General features: G+C 40.4%; 1 protein-coding gene across 4 annotated transcripts in view; it reads left to right on the top strand.

The window, feature by feature from the left end:
• The window catches only part of SYK (spleen associated tyrosine kinase), a 76,542-nt gene extending 57,635 nt beyond the window's left edge, over positions 1-18,907 (top strand). For 3 of the 4 annotated variants that reach the window (XM_042854591.2, XM_005307653.5, XM_065550384.1), the window contains 7 exons: positions 6,047-6,134; positions 7,762-7,939; positions 10,175-10,384; positions 10,800-10,989; positions 13,280-13,420; positions 13,706-13,818; positions 15,882-16,970. In XM_042854591.2, the coding sequence (XP_042710525.1) occupies positions 6,047-6,134; positions 7,762-7,939; positions 10,175-10,384; positions 10,800-10,989; positions 13,280-13,420; positions 13,706-13,818; positions 15,882-15,954 (993 nt within the window). In that variant the 3' untranslated portion in view covers positions 15,955-16,970. Of the gene's footprint in view, positions 1-6,046; positions 6,135-7,761; positions 7,940-10,174; positions 10,385-10,799; positions 10,990-13,279; positions 13,421-13,705; positions 13,819-15,881 lie in introns of all 4 variants that reach the window. The other variant, XM_008163191.4, reaches the window with a different exon arrangement.
• The last annotated feature ends 2,680 nt before the right edge of the window (positions 18,908-21,587 follow it).

The raw sequence follows: 21,587 nt of genomic DNA, 5'->3' as shown, positions 1-21,587 counted from the left end.
CCCATGATGTTGTATATGAGGATTGTAGGTGTGTTTGTTTGGTGTTCTTATTACGCTGTTGTTGGTTAATAAGTTCCTTGGGGTCTGAATTCTTGCCAGGTATAGATGGGGAAAAAAGCCATCTTGGTCACTGCTGCTATCTAATCATCTAGTATTAGATGGGCATCAAAGCAGACCCCAGATTATGCACCCACATCACAAAAAGCAGCCTCTGTAAGAGAAGTTATAATGTTTCACAAATCTTCCAGTTACTTCCCCAAACTTAACATCCCATAAATCTTCTCCAGATTAAGCCTCAGCAAGCTCACCCTTCCCTAGACTCCAATCTCTGGTAGACACAGAAAAGTGTTTGCCTATATGCACTGGATCAGAGGGACCTAGAGGTGGATTGTCAGCATGCTGGCGACACCATTTATCCTCAATATTTGCCACCCACCTCTCATCCACCTCCCCAATAGACTCACATGCACACTGGATCATAGGGGATGTAGAATGGAACTCTGTGGAGAGCACCATCAGGAAATAACAGTAGTTGCTGGACATCACAAGTCTATAAACACTCAGCAACAAAAGACTGTAGCCAACCAACAGCATCCTTATCTGTTTCTTCTTCAGCAAGTCAATACACCTCCTAATCAGTGATATTGCAGGTGGATTACGCTACCATCATTGACTCCTGACCTTCATTCATTTTTAGGTGAATATGAACCATCCTAACCAATGCATTAATAGTGTTTTCATAAGACAAAGTATTGTATTATCTTATATTTCATAGAAAAGTCTGTGTCCAGGAATTTAAGAAGGAGATTTTCAAAGGCAGAAATGGGAGTTAGTTGCACCAAACTCCTGTTGGCTTTCAGTGGAAGTTGGACATATAACTCTCATTTCTGCCTTTGAAAATTTCTCCTTGAAAAATTTCCTTCAACATGCAGTCCCTTAAGAGGCTAACGACATTCTTGTTTTGCCACATTTATTCTTTCAGAACTAAACTTCTAGCACCATTGGCTAATACACAACAGTTCAGGATTTCTTCTCACTCCTTCAGAAACAAATGTGTGTGTGGTTATCAGGCGGGATCTCGCCAGTTTACAGATTGACAGCCCAGAATCAAACTACCTTGTGAGATTTGAGCTGAAAATGTGAACTGTTTCAGGGAAATTACAACTCTGTTCAATGTGGCAATATAATACACGTTAAATGCTTTTGGGGAGCATAGAAATTACAGATAGAGAAAACCTCTCCTCTAAACTACCTGCCTTTCAATGCTATTATATATTTACTAGTGTTTTCTCTAGTCTACTGTTAAAAGTTCTAAATGATAGTGCTTCTCACTACTTCCCTTGGAAGACTGTTCCCCCAGTGGGATACATCTATTGTGAGACAGCTTTTCCTTCTGGCTAAATTTCCCTTTCTCAGTTTCATGCCATAACTCCTGGTGATCCCAGGAAGAACCAGCATTTGATGGAAGATTATGGAATCCTAGTGGTATGATCAGGAGCGGCGCCAGGGTTTTTGGCGCCCTTGGCGGGGGTCCTTCCGTGCTCCCGGTCGGCGGCGGCAATTCTGTGGCGAGGGGGTCCTTCTGCACTCCCGGTCTTTGGGGCACTTTGGCGGCGGGTCTCGGAGCGAGTGAAGGATCTGCTGCAGAATTGCCGCCGAAGACCCGGAGCGCGAAAGGAGCCCCCGCCGCCAAATTGCCGCCAACTGCTGCAAAATACTGCCCCCCCCCAAATCCTGGCACCCTAGGCGACCGCCTAGGTTGCCTAAATGGAAGCGCCGGCCCTGGATATGATCATACATTGATCTAAGACTTCATAAGCTGCCACGTGGCAGCTACAACCATATTAATTACTGTAGTCCAGTCTCTCTCATTCACTTTGTGACAGTGGAAGGTAAATATTGTGGAAAAAATGGAGTAGAATTAAATAATAAGACTTCTGTTGTCTTCAAAAGGTGCAGGACATAGGTCCAAATGTGCAAAGTGAGTGGATCTCAAGTGAGTGCTAGTAAAGGCAGCCTTGTCTTGTGACACACATGGATTGCAGAATCACATTTTGAGAGGCTGCTGTGCAGCAAAATAATGTCTGGTGGCTGCAGTATAGCATCATCCCAATTAGTCTGTATTTTTGTGTGGATGTTGTGAAGACAATTGCAGTCCTGGAAAGCAGTTTTTGTTATTACGCACATATTTGTAAGGAAAGCCTGATATTTTTAGGAAATGGGAGGTAGCTTTTGAAAACTGATTTGATAGCCATTTAACGTTACATGTCTGAGTACTCAACAATAATGCAGGTTTTAAGATAATGCAAAATTACAATCCATGCTCAAAAATTAACATACTGAGCTGGAGGTCAAAGTTTATTTTGACTTCATTAATTAGGAAGATTATTATTTCTCCTTAATTACAGCCAGAAGTTTCTAGAATGTGCATTTTAAAAAGTTCAAAAAATAGATCATGTTGATTTTATATCTTAATGTCAAACCAAAATGTTTCCTGGTAGCTTCTTCAGTGACTCAAAATTAACAGTTCAAACATTCCTTTAGAGTCAAGTTTAGACAAAGGAAGTCCAAGTCACCTGCCAAAAAAGAAAATTTAAATCAACTAGTGCCATCTAGTGGGGGCTAAAATGTCTTAGATGTGTCAGGTGCTTGCTTAGCTAGTAAGGTCTGAGTGCTAACCTACTGGATTTTGGGTTATGAATATTAGTAAATGAAAGAGGCAGAATACTTTTATATATAAATTTGGATCAGGTATAAATCAGAATATCTTACTAATGATCAAAATTCAAAAATAATTACTTTTTGATCTTTCATAACTTTACCTCTTTATGATTTAGGCTCCAGATTTGTATTACTATCAAGTATGTATTTGGCTCATAGTTTCAATCAGCAAATTCCAGTCCACTAGAAATTCTGAGCTTGTCATTTTTAAGCCCTTTCCCCATTTATATCACATTTCTCCTGAGTTTCTGTTTGAGAAAAAAAATTGTGCATAAAATCTTTGCTCATCTAAAAAGCAAAGAGGTCTGCTGAATTTAGCAGCAGCAATAACTCCCTGTTATGCAAGCACAGTAATTGTACAAGCTCTAGAGAACATTCAGCCAATCATGAAAAGAAATAAAATGAGAATGTCATGCTGCATTGGTTATCTGGGACCTTCAGCTATGGCAAAAGGGCTTTACTTAATCATGACTACAGAAAAGGTTTCCTGCATAGGCTTTTAAAGTAAGCATCAGGGAACATTTCAAGGCATTGGGTTCACAACTTCCCATGCTTAGCACAATCGTACAAATCCAAGTACTTTTGGTGTAGTACTGGGCACCCTCAACTCCCACTGAACAACTTCCAACTGTAAGTTATGGGCATGTGGCAATGGCAACCTCGCCCAAGGTAGTCTGCAACCCATGGTCCCCAGACAATTTGGCCGGACCCATACATCTTTGGATATAAATGAGGGTTATTTGCTGTGCTAAGTAACAAATCCTAGTGTAAACAGGACAAAAGGGAGCTATTTTTTACAATGCCATTTTTTCTCTGAAATTGAAGAGCCCACCTCTGCTATGCATTTCAGAACTCCTCGCTTCCAACTTTGCTGCAAATGCTGCACTGCCAAAAGAAGAAACATCCTTCACAAGCAGCCTCTCAACTTTTTTGGGCATTCGCCCCCTTTTTTCCATCCTTCTCTTCCATGCCTCTTTTGACTGGATCATATATAGCCCGTTGTAACTGACAGTAAAAGGAATACTAGAAGAAATTAGGACTGACCTTCTATGCTCTGACACTCTGTCCCTAAATCAACCAAACAGCCTTTCTCCAATCTCTCTCTTCACCATTCCCCCAGATCTCCCATTTCTCATCTGTAGCCTCATCATTTTTTTTTAACCTTCCTTTCAATCTCTTTTCTTCCCCCTTGGTCACATCATTTCATTTCTTCCTCCTGGCTTCCCCATCTTCCTTCTTCCTAGCCTTCCAGCCCCCATCTCCCTTCCTCTTCTCCCCTAAAAATGGGGGATACTGCTTTCCCTCATGGCCAGTCTCCTCCCCTAGCTCATGCTCCCATGGATGGGGTCCTAGAGCACAAACTTTTAAGTGAACAGTTGAAATGAGAGACCAGTAAATCATATTCTATTTACTTTTTAATTTTGTCCCTCTTTTCTCTTTGTGGAATGTCTAATATTAACTCTCTCCTTTTGCTTTGCTGAATTTGTTGTCAGGATGCTTTTAGTAAAACTCTATGACCTAGATAAAAATGTGACCCCATAAAGTGAAGTGACATATGCCAAGGAAACATAGGCCTTAATTCCTGGGTCTGGAAGGGCTCGCTCGCCCTAGGACCCAAAGTTAGGGTTGGAGAAGAGGGACAAATGTGTTTTTATACTATCTTTGTGGCTTCACGATTCTGGAGCTGGCCAAGGGCCAGTTTGGCCCCTGCAATATGTCAGAGCAGCCTCAGGACTGCTCTAATTTATGCTTGTTTGCATATGGTCCTAAGGGGACACTCCAGCCACCTGCACAAACCAGAGTGTTCTGGGCATTTCCGATGTAGCCTACCATGCTCCAGCACCACGGGGTGGGGGGGGAGGGGAGGGAGGTCTATAGGCCCACTATGCCAGTACAGTGGCACAAATGGACCATGGTAGGCCTGAGGAGATCAAGCTAGCCCATTATTTGGCGCTTACTCTAAAATTTTATATAGTAAAACCTTTTCTGTATACCCGATTGGGCAAAATTATTTCTTTAGGTTTTGGTTGGAAATACCTCCTGAACGATGGCTTCTTTTCTTATGAAATGCTATGACTGAGAGGTATAAAAGATAGCATACCAAATAATTGATCTGAACTCCATAGTATTTCTGAAGTTCTGTTTATCCTAACTTGAAAACTATGGCTGTTTTGTTTGTGCCATCAAAAATAAAAGTTGCAGATATAAAGAAAGCTTTTAAAAACAGTAATATAATCCAATATGTACAAAACAAGCCATCTACTGTCTTTCAAGTACAATATATGTGTTATATATTGGATCCTTGCAAACATTTCTTGGTGTCTGAGTATTTATAGCTGAATAACTCACTTCTAAGAATGTGAATTCCATTGGTTGGCTTATACCATTCAAAGCCATCTTTCATATTATTGCTACAACATCAGCTATGATCTTTTCAGAGAATAGAAGAAATCTTGGGCTCAACTGCAAAGTAACTGGTTGTGGCTCCTGGATCCTGAAGCTGGTTCTATAACAGCCCCAGAATAGATTTAGAGGAGCCTGGGGATTTATCTAATCTAGATTGGCTGCCTATGGCCCCAGAGGGCCATCTACCAGTCAGGGATCACTGGACCACCCTTCACAACAGCCATATTCTCTCCCTGCCCTAGCACTCCACTACAGCAAAGTTTGCAGTGGGGGTAGCGTAACTGTCTCTACATGCTGGAGAGGTAGGGTGAGTTTCTGGCCCCTTTATGAAACGAGACAAGCACAAAGGGGACTGAATAGGGCACAGAATCTGGCCCATAATCTTTGATTGTCTAAGAGTATTAAAGTCATCTCTATCTACCTTTGTTTTCCTCAAAATAGTGGAATTGGAGCCATTTCTACAATGTGTGCATTGACAGTAGATATATATATTTTGTGCTCAGAATTTCTGTATGGCCTGGGTTTGAAGAGACTAAATTAGGGGGTAAAAAAATTAAAGAAAAATACTGAGGACTTCCAGTGTTACACTGAAATAGGATTTGAAAACTGCATGTAAATTAAAATGACCACAGGATAAGATTTGTGCATGAACCATTAAAGTTAATTCTCTCAGAATCAATGCTCTGAAATATTTGCAGTATCTTGTTCTGCTTTAGCATCATATGTTTTATTTGGCCTGCATATTTACTCAAGCAATAACCTGAAGAATGAGATAAGCTTGGTTTGACCCCTTTCTTACTCTCTAATTCTCCACCTACATCTTTCTAGCATTCATTATGCCATAATCCCCTGAAAAAAAAAATGCTTTCAAAGGCACCATTTCTTAAGCAAACTGAAAAATTTTATTTGTGTGCTGCAGTTCCATCCATCTATGCCTCATGATGATTCAGCATCTTTTAATCCTTATGTGCTGCAGAGGACGAGAGCTCTAATGGGAGCTGAACAAGGTAGGCAGAGATATGTTGTGTCAATACCAAAACCTTTACCTCTCCCTGTCAATAATAATCGCTACCAAGCCCAACAAGGAGTCTGGTGGCACCTTAAAGACTAACTTTAAGACTAACTGTTAGTCTTTAAGGTGCCACCAGACTCCTTGTTGTTTTTGTAGATACAGACTAACACGGCTACCCCCGATACTTGATACCAAGCCCAGACATACAGAGAAGGATCCTCTCCTTCTTCTCTCCCTTTCCCATGGTTCCTTAACACAGAGCTTGAGGTTGTATGGAACCCCACTACATTCTCAGCTCTCTTCCCGTGAGCAGCACCACATTGACACAGCATCCTGGTCAGGGGAGTTGGTACAATATGAATAACAATATGTGGGTGATTTAGGGTTTGCCTGTTTTCCCCCTTTGGGCAGTAATAGCATAAGGCTCAGTGCTGGCATAATGCCCTTTATATATGGATAAGAGCTCAGACAGATAATTCAGTGTTTGTTCAGTAACAGTGTTGCTGTCAACTTCTAAAATTTGTGAACATTTCAACAAATGTAGACATTTCAAACCATTTAAAAATGATTACTACTTATGGGCTAGATTCTACCACATGCATCTACAGGCATGTTAGACTGATGAAGAGGGGCTCTGCAGCATCTGGAACCTGCAGGGAAGTTTCCCCAGCAGTGCTCCTGCACATGTCTGCTGTACCACCCTTGAAAAAGAGTGCAGAACACACACACACACACACACACACACACACACACACACACACACACACACATACACACCTACATTTTGAGACCTCAGGTTGTAGAGGTACAAGTGGTCGCCTAATTTAGTTTCCAGAATCTTCATCACCAGTCATGATGTAAGAGAAGGAAAGAACCCAATTTGGATTTTCGGATGCCAGGTTGATCAGGGCTGGCAGTTAGTAAAACATCATGTTCCTTTTAAACAGAGAAAATTAGATCTGGAAATCATTCTGACAATAAACACAGAAGTGCATGATGCCAGTTTTACCAGAGTCACTTTTCAGAAAAGCACTGTGCTTTTAAGTTGATGACTGTGGATATTTATGTGGAATGGAAAGGGTAAGGGCATACAAATAAGATGTCACCATATAAATGAACTTTTTCCCAAGATTACACAATCTATCAGAATATGAGCACAGGCTAACATTTACAATGACACACACAGCAGAGAACTTCCACAAACATTGTCTCAGAAAGACTTCACTTAATTGTAACATTCTATTTATTTTTCAAGTATACAAGGCTGCAAAAAAAATTGCACATCAGTGTACCAACAAGGACAATGCAGGTAGTGATGACAAATGCTACACTTTCCGCTGCTGGGGGTAGTAGAAAGGAAAATAAGTTGATAAAAAGATGAGGTAGATTACCATTCTTACCCCCAATGCGAGTAGCGCCATGTGTGTATGTGCAAAGTGAATGGATCTCATCTAAAGTAGCTGGACTTTTTTTAAGCAAATACTCATACTGCTAAACCAAAGGTATGAGTGACCATTCTGATCACCTACATTGTGAATACAGTAGGTGTGAAAGCACGAACTACCATAAGTAACGGACATACTTCCTGTAATTTGATAACTTGTTCATTGGTTGAAATGCAGGAGATCAGAGGGATGCCTTGCCCATGGACACCGAAGTCTATGAAAGTCCATATGCAGATCCAGAGGAGATAAAACCCAAAAATGTCTCACTAGACAGAAAAATGCTGTCTCTGGATGAAGAAGAACTTGGCTCTGGTAACTTTGGGACTGTAAAGAAAGGGCTCTATATGATGAAAAAGTAAGTTTTTACTACCATTTCATTTAGTGTGACACAATGTTTTACATACAGTAACTGAGGGTGAAATTCACACACATTTCTCCCTCTGTGTCCAAAAATATAAGCTTCATGTACTCCCTAGCCATTATTTTAGCCCATACAGTGGAAATGTGCCCACTACATCTATGTAGTGAAATCTGATCTCTCCCGTGAAATCTGGCTATGGGGGTGGGGAGGTGCGGTCATGGTATTGCCACCTTACTTCTGTGCTTCTTTCAGAGCTGGGCAGCTGGAGAGTGGCAGCTGTTGGCCGGGCACCCAACTCTGAAGGCAGTGCCACTGTCATTAGCAGCATAGAAGTGAGGTTGGCATGGTATGGGGGGGGAGGGGTCATTGCTTTTTGTGGGGGGCCAGGGCCGGCCTTATGGGTGGGCGATGTGGGTGACTGCCCAGGGTGCCATGGTCAGGTGAGTGATGTGATCACTCCACACACACACACACACACACACAATCCCCAGCCAGCCAGCGCAAAGTCCCTTTAACCCCCATGTGCTGGGCTCAGAGCCAGGGAGGGGCAGGGCTGGGCGCACCCCAGCTGGGAGCTCCCACCTTGTGCCAGGTTCCAGCTGTTAGTCCTAGCTGGACTAGGTAGGGACAGTACTTCCTCTGCCCCTGCACAGGCTGCTCCTGGGACTGGGTCAGACCCAACTCCAGGAAGCTCCATGGCTGCTGGCTGGGAGCCCAGCTCTGAAGGCAGTGCTGCCACCAGCACCAGCAGCGCAGAAACGAGGGTGGCAATACCACGTCCCCACACAGTAGCCTTGCAACTGCCCCCCACAACCCTCTTTCGGGTCGGGACCAGTGTTCCCTCTAATTTTTCCCACCCATGTGCAGAATTAATTTTGTTATGTGCACCAATATGGAGGTTATGTGACACATCCCCTTCATATTGGTGCACAGAACAAAATTCGTGTGGTGGCGGTGGGGCCGAGGGGGTTGGAGTGTGGGAGGGGGTGCAGGGGTGTGACGGCTCCGGCTGGGGGTGCGGCTCTGGGGTGGGGCTGGGGATGAAGGGTTTGTGGTGCAGGAGGGTGCTCCGGGGCTATGGTAGGGAGAGAGGACTCTTTTCCTTCCCCCCGTCCCCCCCGGCTCTCTCTCCCTGCAGCAGCACCTGGGCTGGGGGGGGAGGGGAAGGCACCTCTCCCTGCTGCAGCAGCTCCGGGGTTGGAACCGCAGGATAGACGCCTCTCCCCCGGCAGACCAGGTCGGAGCTGGGTTCATGCCGGGGAGAGGTGCCGCAGCAGTCCAAGTTGGGGCTGGGTTCAGGCTGGGAGAAGGGTACCACAGCAGATTGGGGGCTAGGCTAGGTTGGGGCCGGGGAGGGGCGCCCCTCCCTCAGCCCCAGCAGGTCCCCGGGCGGGTTCCCTGAGTGCCTGCATGGCACTAAGAAGGCTGCTGCGCAACTGCACAGATTACAGGGAATTTAGGTCGGGACCCCAAAGGTTACAACACTGTGAAATTTCAGATTTAAATATCTGGAACTTTTTACAATTTTAAAAATCCTATATTCGTCAAATTTATCAAAATGGACAGTGAATTTGTTGGGCCCAAATTATGACCATTCACCACTGTTCTCCAGACAATGACTTTCCCATTCAATTGCACGTGCTCTAAGTTACAGCAGCCTTCTTTTACTGCCCTATCTGCCACCGTGCTGACTAGAGTCTCTGGAGTGCTACATAATCCTGCCTTGCCCTCAACACATCAGTCCCACCCATCCACAACACCATATCAACGTGCCCCTTTACCAGGGTTTATGAAGTGGTCCTTGGAAGGCAGCCTTATAGCTATTTTCCATTTGCCTGCACCAAGGAAATACTCCCCCAGCCAGACACATGGCTTTCAGGGCCCCTTCATGCTGCTTCAGGCCTTTTAAAGGGGCCAAAGTGGGAATGAGGATCTTGGGGTTGTTTACAAGACCCTTCTCTTGGATGTGTGTGCATTTTTCCTATGATTCCTTCAATTCTATCTTTCATTCAGCTGTCTTCACCCATTGTAAGAGATACTCTTGTTACACTTTTTTGCCTTTCAGTGCCAAAAAAAATTCAGAAGTCCCAATTGTATCACCACTTCTAATCTCCACTATAAACCTAGAAGTGTCAAAATTGGTGCACAGTGACACTTGAGAAATTTGTGTGTATGTGCAAGTTAGAATTTTTGTTACAAGTAATCCCACAACTGGACTTTCTTTTATAGGGGTGCCAAGCCAGTAGCTGTAAAAATTCTTAAGAATGAGAATAATGATCCAGCCGTAAAGGATGAATTACTGAGAGAAGCCAATGTAATGCAGCAACTGGATAACCCATACATTGTCAGAATGATAGGCATATGTGAAGCTGAGTCCTGGATGTTAGTAATGGAGATGGCGGAACTTGGACCATTAAATAAATTTTTGCAGAAAAACCGGTATGTTGGCTTTGAGTATGTTTTATATGGTTTTGTCAAAAAAGGAAATGAGATTGGTATGTTCTTTTAAAAAAAATACTAATGAAAAGGGCTCCTTTCTTAAATCTACAGTGTGGAAAGCTACTGTAAGACTCCTAGGTATCAAACATTTTCTGATGAAACTGCCACATTTTTGAATAAATGAAACATTTCCAAATGCCCCACTATCAATGGCCTGTTGATCTGAGCATACAACTCTTATTTTTGTTCAGGAGCCACTTCTGTCATCAGTTCTAATTAAAGTTTATTAAAACATAAATGAACATGATGACCCATACGATGCGAGGAAGGTCATTTAATGAATTTGTACAGTAGCTCCATTAAAAGTCATGAAAATGAACTACTGACCTCTTACAGACCCAATTATGACTTTCAGACATGTCAAGGAAAAGAATATAACAGAGCTGGTGCATCAGGTTTCCATGGGGATGAAATACTTGGAAGAAAACAATTTTGTGCACAGGGATTTGGCTGCAAGAAATGTGTTGCTAGTTACCCAACATTATGCCAAAATTAGTGACTTTGGACTTTCCAAAGCTCTTGCTTCTGATGAGAATTATTACAAGGTAAGATTAGTACAAGGTATATGACTTTGATAGTGATGTGATTTTTTTTTTAATGGAATGATTTTCAGCTGAAGTAGTTATTCTAAAAGTTGAAATACAGAACATATTTTATTATTTTGTTGCCTGTTAGTCGGTAATTAAAACAAAGGAATGGCCTTACTGAAATGGATAGAGCTGGTGGGAAAAAATAAATTCCATGGAAATTTTTTACTATTTTTCACACAAAAAAAGGGGAGGGGGGATTTTCAGCCTAAAAGTTATTTTTGGCCTAAAGGCAAAAACTTTTCAGATTTTGTTTTTTGATTACAAGTCAAAGTTTTCCACGGAAAGCAGACAATTTCCTTGTTTCTTTTGTTTAGTCAAAAGCCCAATTTACTGTTGAAAAACAGTTTCAACTAAAAATGTTTGACCAGCCTTAGAAATGGACTCTACTAGAGAATAGTGTCAATCAATTTTCATATATTTTGCACCCAAACTCTTTCAACATCATCAACCAAAACTAAACCTAACACTGTTCATATTATTGAAATATGATGATTCGTTTTGGGAAGGGGTTGAATGAAAACAGTTTGGTCAAATGATGGCTAAATAAATCCTTCTCTAGAGGAACTGTTCAGTTCAGTTTTAAGTGAATTATACTGCCTGCATCCAAAGGAAAGGAAACAACTGCCAAGTTTCATAAAAAGATAACAGTCCTTGGGAGCCAAGGGAGACCTTTGGGCCCATCATGTCTTCTTTTAATTCCACGGCTGCCCAGAGGATTCAGGGGGCCTGGGGCAAAGCAATTTCGGGGGCCCCTTCCATAAAAAAAAGTTGCAATACTATAGAATACTATATTCTCATGGGGGCCCCTGTGGGGCCCAGGGCCTGGGGCAAATTGCCCCACTTCCCCCCCCCCGCCCGCCCCCCCCCGGGCGGCCTTGTTTAATTCCCTTATCTTATATTCTGATTTTTGTGCCCCCTTTCCCAATACAAAAAGGTTTTATCTTTTTTAAGCTGGAGCTGGTCTGTTGTATTTCCTGAAGAGCAGATTATCTAGGGCTAAAAAGAGATCCAACACCCCTGTGGAAGCATTTTCGGATGAACTTATGATACCAGCTTCTCCCCATGCTTTTCACTGCTCTGTCTTCCTTGTCAAAACATCTCCAGGGCTAGGTGAATAGCCAGATATGCATGTGAGGCCTTGCAATTTAAATCATTCCTTGCCCCTGCCCTCTCCTCCTCCTACTCGATTGATTTATCATCATAGGTAAGTTAGAGGCCAACATGCATGAAGGCAGGTGTTTCTCACACATTAGCAGTAGCATTAAGAAAAGTGTGAGGATGCTCATTGTGATTGGTGTTGGGGAGCCACAAACAGTAGAAATATGTTTTTAATTACAATTAAAATGTTTGGGGTCAGGATGAGCTCTTTAAAAGCACAGTTTGTCTCAAGTGAAGAGGGGATCTTAACTGAGGGCATGTCTACACTACCCCACTACATCGGCATAATTACTCCACCTCTGCGAGAGGCCACCATAGCAAGTTGTGGACAGCACTTTAAGCCGATGTAACTTATGTCGCTCAAGGGGATGTCGTTTTCACACCCCTACGTGACATAAGTTACATCGACTTATGCAGTAGTGTAGACCAGCCCAGACCAGCCCTGAGAGCCGATGACAAAGGTGCAGTCCTCTTTCCCACTGAAAAGTGGAGTGGAGTTTCACAGTGACATTGCCTTGTGATAACTTGGTATTGCCATAGAATAGAGTTAAGAAACAATCAGATTGCAACTCAGTATCATATTGCAATATTATCAGTCCCTATGCTGTTTTGAGGCAAAAGGGAATCTCTGCTTGAGACCAAGTTCTGCCTTGAAGCAAGTATGAGCCTCAGGTTAATTGGGTATGTCTCAGGTTGTGCAAATGAGACTTGATATGAAAACCTTTATTTTTAAAAGAGAGACAAAAGGATTGAATGTTAAATAAAAGAACAGCATGCAGTAGATGCCATTAAAAACATGACCAAAAATCATTTGCAGGTAAATTTACCTTTACTGTGGTATTCATGGTATTCCTATGCTAGAACATAGTGTGGAATACTGTGACTAGCACAATAACAACTCCACAGATTCTACTACAAAATGTCTCTTTTATAGCAAATATGCCATCTATTTTATGGCTGTGTGTGTGTGTGTAAGCAGTTTGATGGCATTGCTTTACATTTCTTCAGTTAACATGGCGTATTTGAATTTTGATGAGAATTATAATTGTTTCCACTGCTTGCTTTTTCTTTTGTGACTCATTTTTAGGCACAAAGTCATGGGAAATGGCCAGTCAAGTGGTATGCTCCAGAATGTATGAACTTCTACAAATTTTCTAGCAAGAGTGATGTTTGGAGCTTTGGGGTTCTAATGTGGGAAGCTTTTTCCTATGGGCAAAAGCCATATAAGGTGAGTATTTTTTTTCAATTATGTTTTTGTTAAAGTTAGTGAAAAGTAATGACCTCACCCATGTATATGTGCATGTGCATGTGCACACACATATCTGATAGATCCATTCTTCTGCAATAAGTGATTCTCCCATGCCAGGGCAATCCCCAGCTACCCATTTGTGGAAGCTCAATGAAGCACATGGGCAATAGTGTGACTCAGAAGTTTGCTGTGTCTACACCTCTCATATTTTAAGCACAGATGATGTACTCTATCTGCAACTGAGGCATTATCATTCTGTTTTAGGGAATGAAAGGAAGTGAGGTTGCCCAGATGATTGAAAGAGGAGAGCGAATGGAATCTCCTGAGGCTTGTCCAACTGAGGTCTATGACTTGATGAAACTCTGTTGGACATACAAGTAAGTATAATGTGACATTTTACCTCCTGTTGATATTTCTTAGGCAGATAAGCTAATATGTAGAAAGAAAACAAGAGACATTTGAAAACATATACTTTCAGCTGATATTTTAATTAGAAACAATAAGCTGTAATCTTCAAGCAGTCCATCATGCTTTCAAATAACCACAAGTTGCTGTGGAACTATACGCACTTACCGTCTACCTATCAAACAAAAAATATATCTGATTTCAAATGTGATATTTTCCACACTGCTTAAACAAGAATAAGGCCTAAAAATGTTCTGGCCAAAAAATAGGGTTTCATCAAAATCAAAATTGTTCACAGGCAAATGTCACTTTTGATGATATTTTTAACAGAGATTTTTTTTCTTGTTTTCAAAAATTGAAATGGAATAAAATGTCCAACTATCAGATATTTTCCCACCTCCCCTCCCCCCACCCGCCACCTGAATGCAATAGAATGACCGATGTCTAGATTTTTTTTCTATATTTTATTTCCCCTCCTCTATCTTTTCAAAATACCCTCAACTTTGGAAAAGTTATTAAGAGGCAAAAGGGAAAAAAACTAACTTTTTTAAGATTGAAGTTTTGAAAAGTTACAGAATGGCTGAGTTAGTTTCATTTTTCCACTCTATAGTTTTTCCAAAGTTGAAGAAATTTGGAAAATTTAAAGCACAAAACTCACCCTAACCTGGACATTCCTTTTATTGCACTGTGTGATAAATATTCAAAAATTTGACATTTGAAATATTTTTACTTTGGAAAAAAGTTTTTTAAAAAGTTCTTCATTTAGAACTCTGTGAAATGGGAACAACTTGCAAAATATTTCAAAATTTTGATTTTTTCCTCCCCATATTTTGTCTACCTCCTATAAAATAAATATTGGACTGTGTGTGGACTACAATGGCTATGCAGTCTTTTGGTGACTTCAAATTCAAACTCAAATTATTTAAATTTATGCTTTTAACGCTTCAAAATCAGCCATGGTGAGAAGACGGGTTCCTAAACAACTACTACAAAGTCAGTGTTCCCACAAGACAATACAAAAATAATATTGTATCATCACAGGTACATTTCAAAAAGATACAGTCTTCTACAAATGAAAGCAATGGGCCAAACTCTGCTTTCAGTTACATTGGCATAAAATGGGAGAAGTTCCTTTCAATTTACATCAGTAAATAACTGAAAGCAGAATTTGGTGGATGGTATGTCATGGCAGGAACACAGTCCTCGTGAGCACAGTGCTTCTAGAAATAACAACAAACATAATGCGCTTCACAGAAATATAGATTCTTTCTTATAATAAGCCTGACTTTCTTCTCTGTTTAATTCAATGAATGCCATAAACAGTTGTTGATCACATCAGAATCACTTCTGTCAAGATTAATTGCAAAGTCTTAAACACTTAATTATGACGTAATTGAATAAATATATTATGAGAAAGCTGATTATTATATCCGTGAAATAAATGTACTGGAGAAAATGCTAAGGACAGTGCACCTGTGCTTGAAAAGGAATTCTATGGCCATATGAAGTAAATGGATCCATGTATAATGAAAATTTCACAAGGACTTGTTCTCAATTTAATCAATTGCCTGAATTAATAGTGGGTAAAAGAAACGCATTCTAGCCACATATCCAGGACCATTCTCAAAGATGATCAGAAGCAACTCCAAGGCTGTGGTCATAGCTCTCATTATGAGTCAGATGGTGCACTGTATGGACTATCTTCCAAACCTTACATCTGAAATAAATGAGGTAGATGGTAAAGGGGAGCAGTTTTAGCCTTTCACGCACAGGTGTATCACTGACTCTGGCTACATATAGTAATGGGTAATATATTGCATTGTCTATATGATGGGTTAGTTGATCTGGATGTATTTTAGTGTGACAATCACCATTTGGTGTTCTCTCTGGTGGTAATTCTAATAAAATAATCTTGGCCATTTACATGAACCTTCAGCAAAGTCTGGAGCTATAAGGAGATGGAGCAGTGGTCCAAAGACCATTCCTTTCACAGGTTTCCAATTACTGTACAGTTATATCTCTCTTCCTCTTACAGGATTGATGAGCGACCAGGATTTTCTGCTGTTGAGCTCAGACTACGTAACTACTATTATGACATTTCACATTAACAATGTGGATACTATGGACCTTATGCACATTTTGGTCTGCTGCAAGCCCCCTTCTGAAAATGAAAGCCAAAAGTTTTAGCTTTAGAAAACATCATGACTTCAGTTTGGTACTGCTGACGCTCTTTATGTTGTCAAAGTTCAAAGCAAAGCCCTTTGTAATAGATGCCTTTACTTGCTTTCAGTGCAATTTTCGGCCCTTAAATATCTTTTAAAAAGCAGACATTGCTACACTGTGTGCAGCAAAGACAGCACAATAGATCTTTAGAATTCTACTAAATTAAGTTTATTTTATTTTACATACAGCCTTCTTGTCTTTGGAGGGAGGGGTGTGTATTGCAAATTCTATATTCTCTCTTTCATCTCTCTTCCTCTCATGCCTATATTTGAATGTAGAGCCAGCATAAAAGCCTTGCTACTAATTTTCTCACTATTGGTATTTACCCTAAAAATTGCGCAGAAGTTCCTAAGCTTTGATAAAGCTTTTTCTCCCAGTGACAGTTTAAGTCTTAGTTTATATCCTAATGTACTCTACCTAGACCACTGAAATCCCCTCAAAGTAAAAAGCCCTACACTCCTCTGCAGTAATGCAAGTAGAGAGGAAACAGAATTTGTGAATCCCTGCCATGTGGCAAGGAAGCATCCATTCCTCTCTGAATTCTCCTCTCTCCCCCCTTCCCCCCCACAAACCTCTTTCTATTCAGGACTCCCCCAGCTTGTCTAGGGGCATAGCCATGTATGCAGGAGGAGTTCTTCGGCCATACTCCCTTCTAGAAGAGGGGGTAACAATGCCTCAGTTAATGTTGCTCAGTATTAAACTTATTGTCTGTGCCTGCATTAGCTGAGAGAGCATTGGTTGGCCAATGGAAGCATCTCCTTTTCTGTCTTACCTTTGTCCTCTTCCTCCGATGTCTTTTATGGATTATGTCTTTTAACAGATTCCCTATGTTGTATGCCAAACAGTCACCACCCCCTCTTTCAAATATCTCCTCTTCCACAACACCCATCCATCCAACTTCCACAGATTCCAAGGCCAGAAGGGACCATTGTGATCATCTAGTCAGAGCTCCAACACAGGCCATACAACTTCCCCAAAATTCCTAGACCATACCTTTTACAGAGATCCAGTCTTGATTTAAAAATTGTCACTGATTAGAGGATCCACCATGACCATTGGTAAAGTGTTCCAATGGTAATTACTCCCTCTGTCAAAAAATGACATCTTATTTCCATTCTGAATTTGTCTATCTTTAACTTCCAGTCATTACATTGTTTTACACCTTCCTCTGCTGGATTGACAAGCCCATTATTAAATATTTGTTCCCCATCTAGATACTTAATCGAGTCACCTCTTAACCTTCTCTTTGTTAAACTAAATAGATTGAGCTAGAAGGCATGTTTTCTATCCTTAAATCATTCTCATGGCTCTTCTCTGAACCCTCTTCAATTTATCACTATCTTCCTTGAATTGTAGGCACCAGCACTCTTAATATTTTATAATAAGGACATTGCATAAAAAGGGAACTCAAAAGGTATTTGAAATGCAACCAGTTTTTCACTTCTCACTCTGCAGGAATCAGAGCACCCCCACCCCTAATCCCTTTATCCCAAGAGATGCATCTGCCTCAATTTCATTACCTTTGCCCTTCCCATAATGTTAGTGTCTGTGCTACCATTATAGCTTTCATCTTGCATTAGACTGTAAACCCTTCAGGAAGAAGTCTTTATCTTTCTGTTTGTTTGCAATGCCCCAAACTATCTCTGGCACTGTATAAAGATAACAAATCATAGAATTCCCCTCATTGTTTCCTATTATACACTTTTCTCCAGTCTCATTTTAAATATTCCAAGTTTATCCTGATATGTAGCCTAAATTTTCATTCCGTTTCTTAATTACAGCCCCATACTCCAATATTAATTTTGAGCCCTGTATTCAGTCCTAAATAATTCTTGGTGTTTACACCTTCCAAATATATGTAGACTATTCTTAGAAGATAACTAGTTCCCAAAATTAATGTATTGTCATGCACGTAAATTGATGCACATTTTATTATTACACGAAATATGGGTATGTAAAGGTACTGAAGAATAATGTTTAAGGCTTGATATATTTATTTCTATGTCTTTTCAGAACATATGTATTTTACCATGGAATTAACTGGGTATTTTAAAAGTTAGGTTAGATGGTATTTTTGTCCTTTGAAAAAGAAATTGGTTAAACAGTGCCAATGTTTCAAACATAGAAATGGGTTATAGAAGTTTGGTTTCCATTGTGAAATATTTATAGGTACTATAAATCTAATGTAAGATAATTTGTTTCTTTTTACTAAATTAAGGATAAATGGCCTACATTTTCAAAAGTGACTAGTGATTTTTCAATGCCTTAGTTTTGAGGTGTCCAATGGAAGATATTGTAAAGGTACCTGATATTTAAAGACACTCAAAACTACAAGTTGCTTTTGAAAACGAAGGCCATTTATCTTTATCCAAGTGGGACCAGTATGTAAATTGGTTGGTTTGAAAAGTTAGATATCTCAGCATCTGTTTTTCTGCATGGCCACATTGTCCAGAAGTGGCCTCTGTTTGATTTTTGAGCACTCACTTTTGCACAGACAATTTAGAATCTCCATGTGCGGTAATCCACATGTGCATGTAAATTGGATGTAAATCAAGAACAAGTCAGATTTGAGTATAAATCCCATCACCAAGCAAGTGCTATAATTCCACATGCTCTCGGTCCTTCTGAGAGCATGGCCTAATGTGACAAAGTTGGGGAGGACCAACCTTCTCCAATTTCTTTTTTAAAACATTTTTAAAAGTGAAGAAAGATCCCGATTAATAGTATTTTATTGTTTTTTAGCTTTGCTATAAAAGCCTGCAGTGTATGAATACAACATTTTGTGACCTAAATGAATATATTATTAAACTGAAATTAAAGGTATTCTTTTGTAAAAGGTTTGTAAAAGGTTTGGTTGTAATAAGAATCTTTTTAAAAATATATTTGACCATGATATAATTATTTTCATTTACTGTTTTCTAACCATTACTGATACAAGGTAGAGAATATGTATTTTTCAAATTACTGTTTATTTTGAGCCAGATTGTGATTCCCTTACTCAGGGCTGGTCTACACCTAAAACTTAGGTTGACCTATCTGCATTGCTCTGGGCCAAAATTTTGTACCCTGAGAGACATAGTTAGGTCAACCTAACCCCCACTGTTCATGCCGATAGGTTGCGGGAGGAATTCTTCCTTGCACTTAGTTACCACCTCTCGGAGAAGTGTATTTATTACATTGATGGAAAAGTATAATCTCTAAGATTATGATTTATATAAAGTATTCAATATCATGTCAGTTACCATCTGTTTTAATCATTTGCATCTTTGTACTTAGTTGTATTCTGGTCCCACTCACTCATCCCCCTTCATAGCTTACTTAAAGAAACTGAAAAGAACCAGTGTGTAGATAAACTCTAAATATACCGAGAAATATACCAAGTGAAGATTTTTTTTAAACTAGGAACCAAAAATAATACCCATAAATTTCATCAACTAAAATAATTACAGCTAGAACTGGTACCAGGTGCAGACTAAACATCTGAAACTGTCTCTCTTTATTTTTAAATGGTCAATAATGATATTCCTCAATCCATTAGTCACTTAGAATTGTGCTGATCCAGCTGTAAGAAACACATCTTGCCAGCAGATGGCAGTGATTGAATAGATTTAATACTGTTAATACTCTTTTATTCTCTAAACACCTTACCTTTTATTTTCTGTAACTACCTTTAATTTAATTTGCATTTTCACTTTGATTATATATTTAGAAAAAAGTAAGTAATTAAATAAATCCATCACTTCCCCCACCATTCAAATGCAGCCAACTCTGGGATAAAACATGACAGTTTTTGAAGAGCACACAGTAATACACTGCATACGTTAGGGCAAGAAGAAAAGAATATTGTAACCAAATGAATGAGAGTGGAAATCTTAGGCTAGCTGTATGTAATTTCCTGCAGTAAATTTTGTCCAGGAAAATGCACCTCTAATTCTTGCAAAAAATATCCTGGGCTATATTAATGACCACAGCGAAGGAAAGCATCTCAAGGAGTACAGCTAGCATTCAGAGCTTGAGTACTGACTCAGAGGGATGCATGCCACCTGTTAAATCAATACCTCCCTGCCTGGAGCATCCAGTCATTCTATGGAAGTCTCCCATCCAAGCACTATCCAATGTTGTTTCGCTCATGAATTTTAACAAAACTGTGGCCTGTTAGTCTGGGGTAGCTTAGCTTGCCTCTAGAAACATAAATGAAAGCAAAGGTATTAAATAACATTCTATCAATTTAGTATAGCTATCTCAGGTTAGGGTAATAGTTACAGCAATCACCCACATTTCCCCTGAGCCTTAGCCCTACCTATTAGTTGAGGCGAATAGCAGCTAGATACCTTAACATACACACAAATATTCACTGAGCCTAGTCCTTGCCTTTTTCAATGGATGAGAGATTCACCATTTCCTTCAGTCACCTCAGCTTTTCCACAGAGTGCCACACCTTGATGGACCATCACACTCATAGCTCTCATTTCAGTGAACTCCTTTACAGCCAGCAGGTATAAATATACAGATACCAAAGACTGCCCATCATATTAAAAGCTTTATATTGCCATATGAGTAACCGGCTTCAATGGCAGCTTGTCCCTGCAAGAGTGAGAATGGGTGCAAGACTCCCTCTGCCTGGCACCTCTGCACAAAGGCCAGCCACATTCTCTCCTTGAACGTCCCTCAGGGCCAGAGGAATGCCCTGAGGGAGAGGATGCAGCACTAGCCTCCCAGTGCTTCTGCCCAGCGCCAGATGGTGGGGAAGGGGCATGGAAGAGGTGTTGCAATGACTGCCTTCCCCTTTTCAAAACAAAGGTTCAAAAGCACAGCAAGTAGTTTGGCACACAGACAAAAACTACAATATTAGGAGTGCAGTTGCTTCTTTGAATGCATATTTACATGTCTATTTTGAAGACATGACTGCTCTACTGTGAGTGAACATAAATGGTTTTCTTTTCCACATTTGGAATAAAATATTGCTAGTTTGTGCAATATTCCTTCTCTACAACAGCAATATCACTAAAACCATTACGCTCATGCTGAGTGGAAAACCTGGTAAAAGGAAACTTTTCAATTGAGCCCACCATGTATTTGAAAAGTTGGCCCAAAAAACCCCAGCCAAAACCTTGCTCTTCTATTTTGCCCTCTTGCCCTTTAGCAACCACTTTTCTTAAAATGAAATTCAAGTGAACATGTCTCCGGTTCTTCTTCTTTTGTTTATGTGCCAGTTTTATCAATGCCACCAGGACGCAGGGCAGTTCTAGCAAACCCATTTGTTGTGCTCCTCCTGCAGGCTCTGCAAAGACAAACCAGAAACACTATGCAGCCTACAAAACAATGGCCATTGTGTCTTGATTTTTTATTTCTTGGAGAAGCAAGAAAGTGAGGGGTAGGAATGGGCTTATGAGCGAGAGCAATGTGTTACAGAAATAGAGCATCATTTAAGCTTTCCCTTATTCCCTTGCAGATTATAACAATTGTAAAACAGGGCACGTGGAGCGTGCCTGGTGTGGGTCACAGCTGAGAATGCCAA

Source organism: Chrysemys picta, chromosome 6 (assembly GCF_011386835.1).
Source record: "Chrysemys picta bellii isolate R12L10 chromosome 6, ASM1138683v2, whole genome shotgun sequence".
NCBI classification, from domain to species: Eukaryota; Metazoa; Chordata; order Testudines; family Emydidae; genus Chrysemys; species Chrysemys picta.
This window is presented reverse-complemented; position numbering and strand designations above follow the sequence as displayed.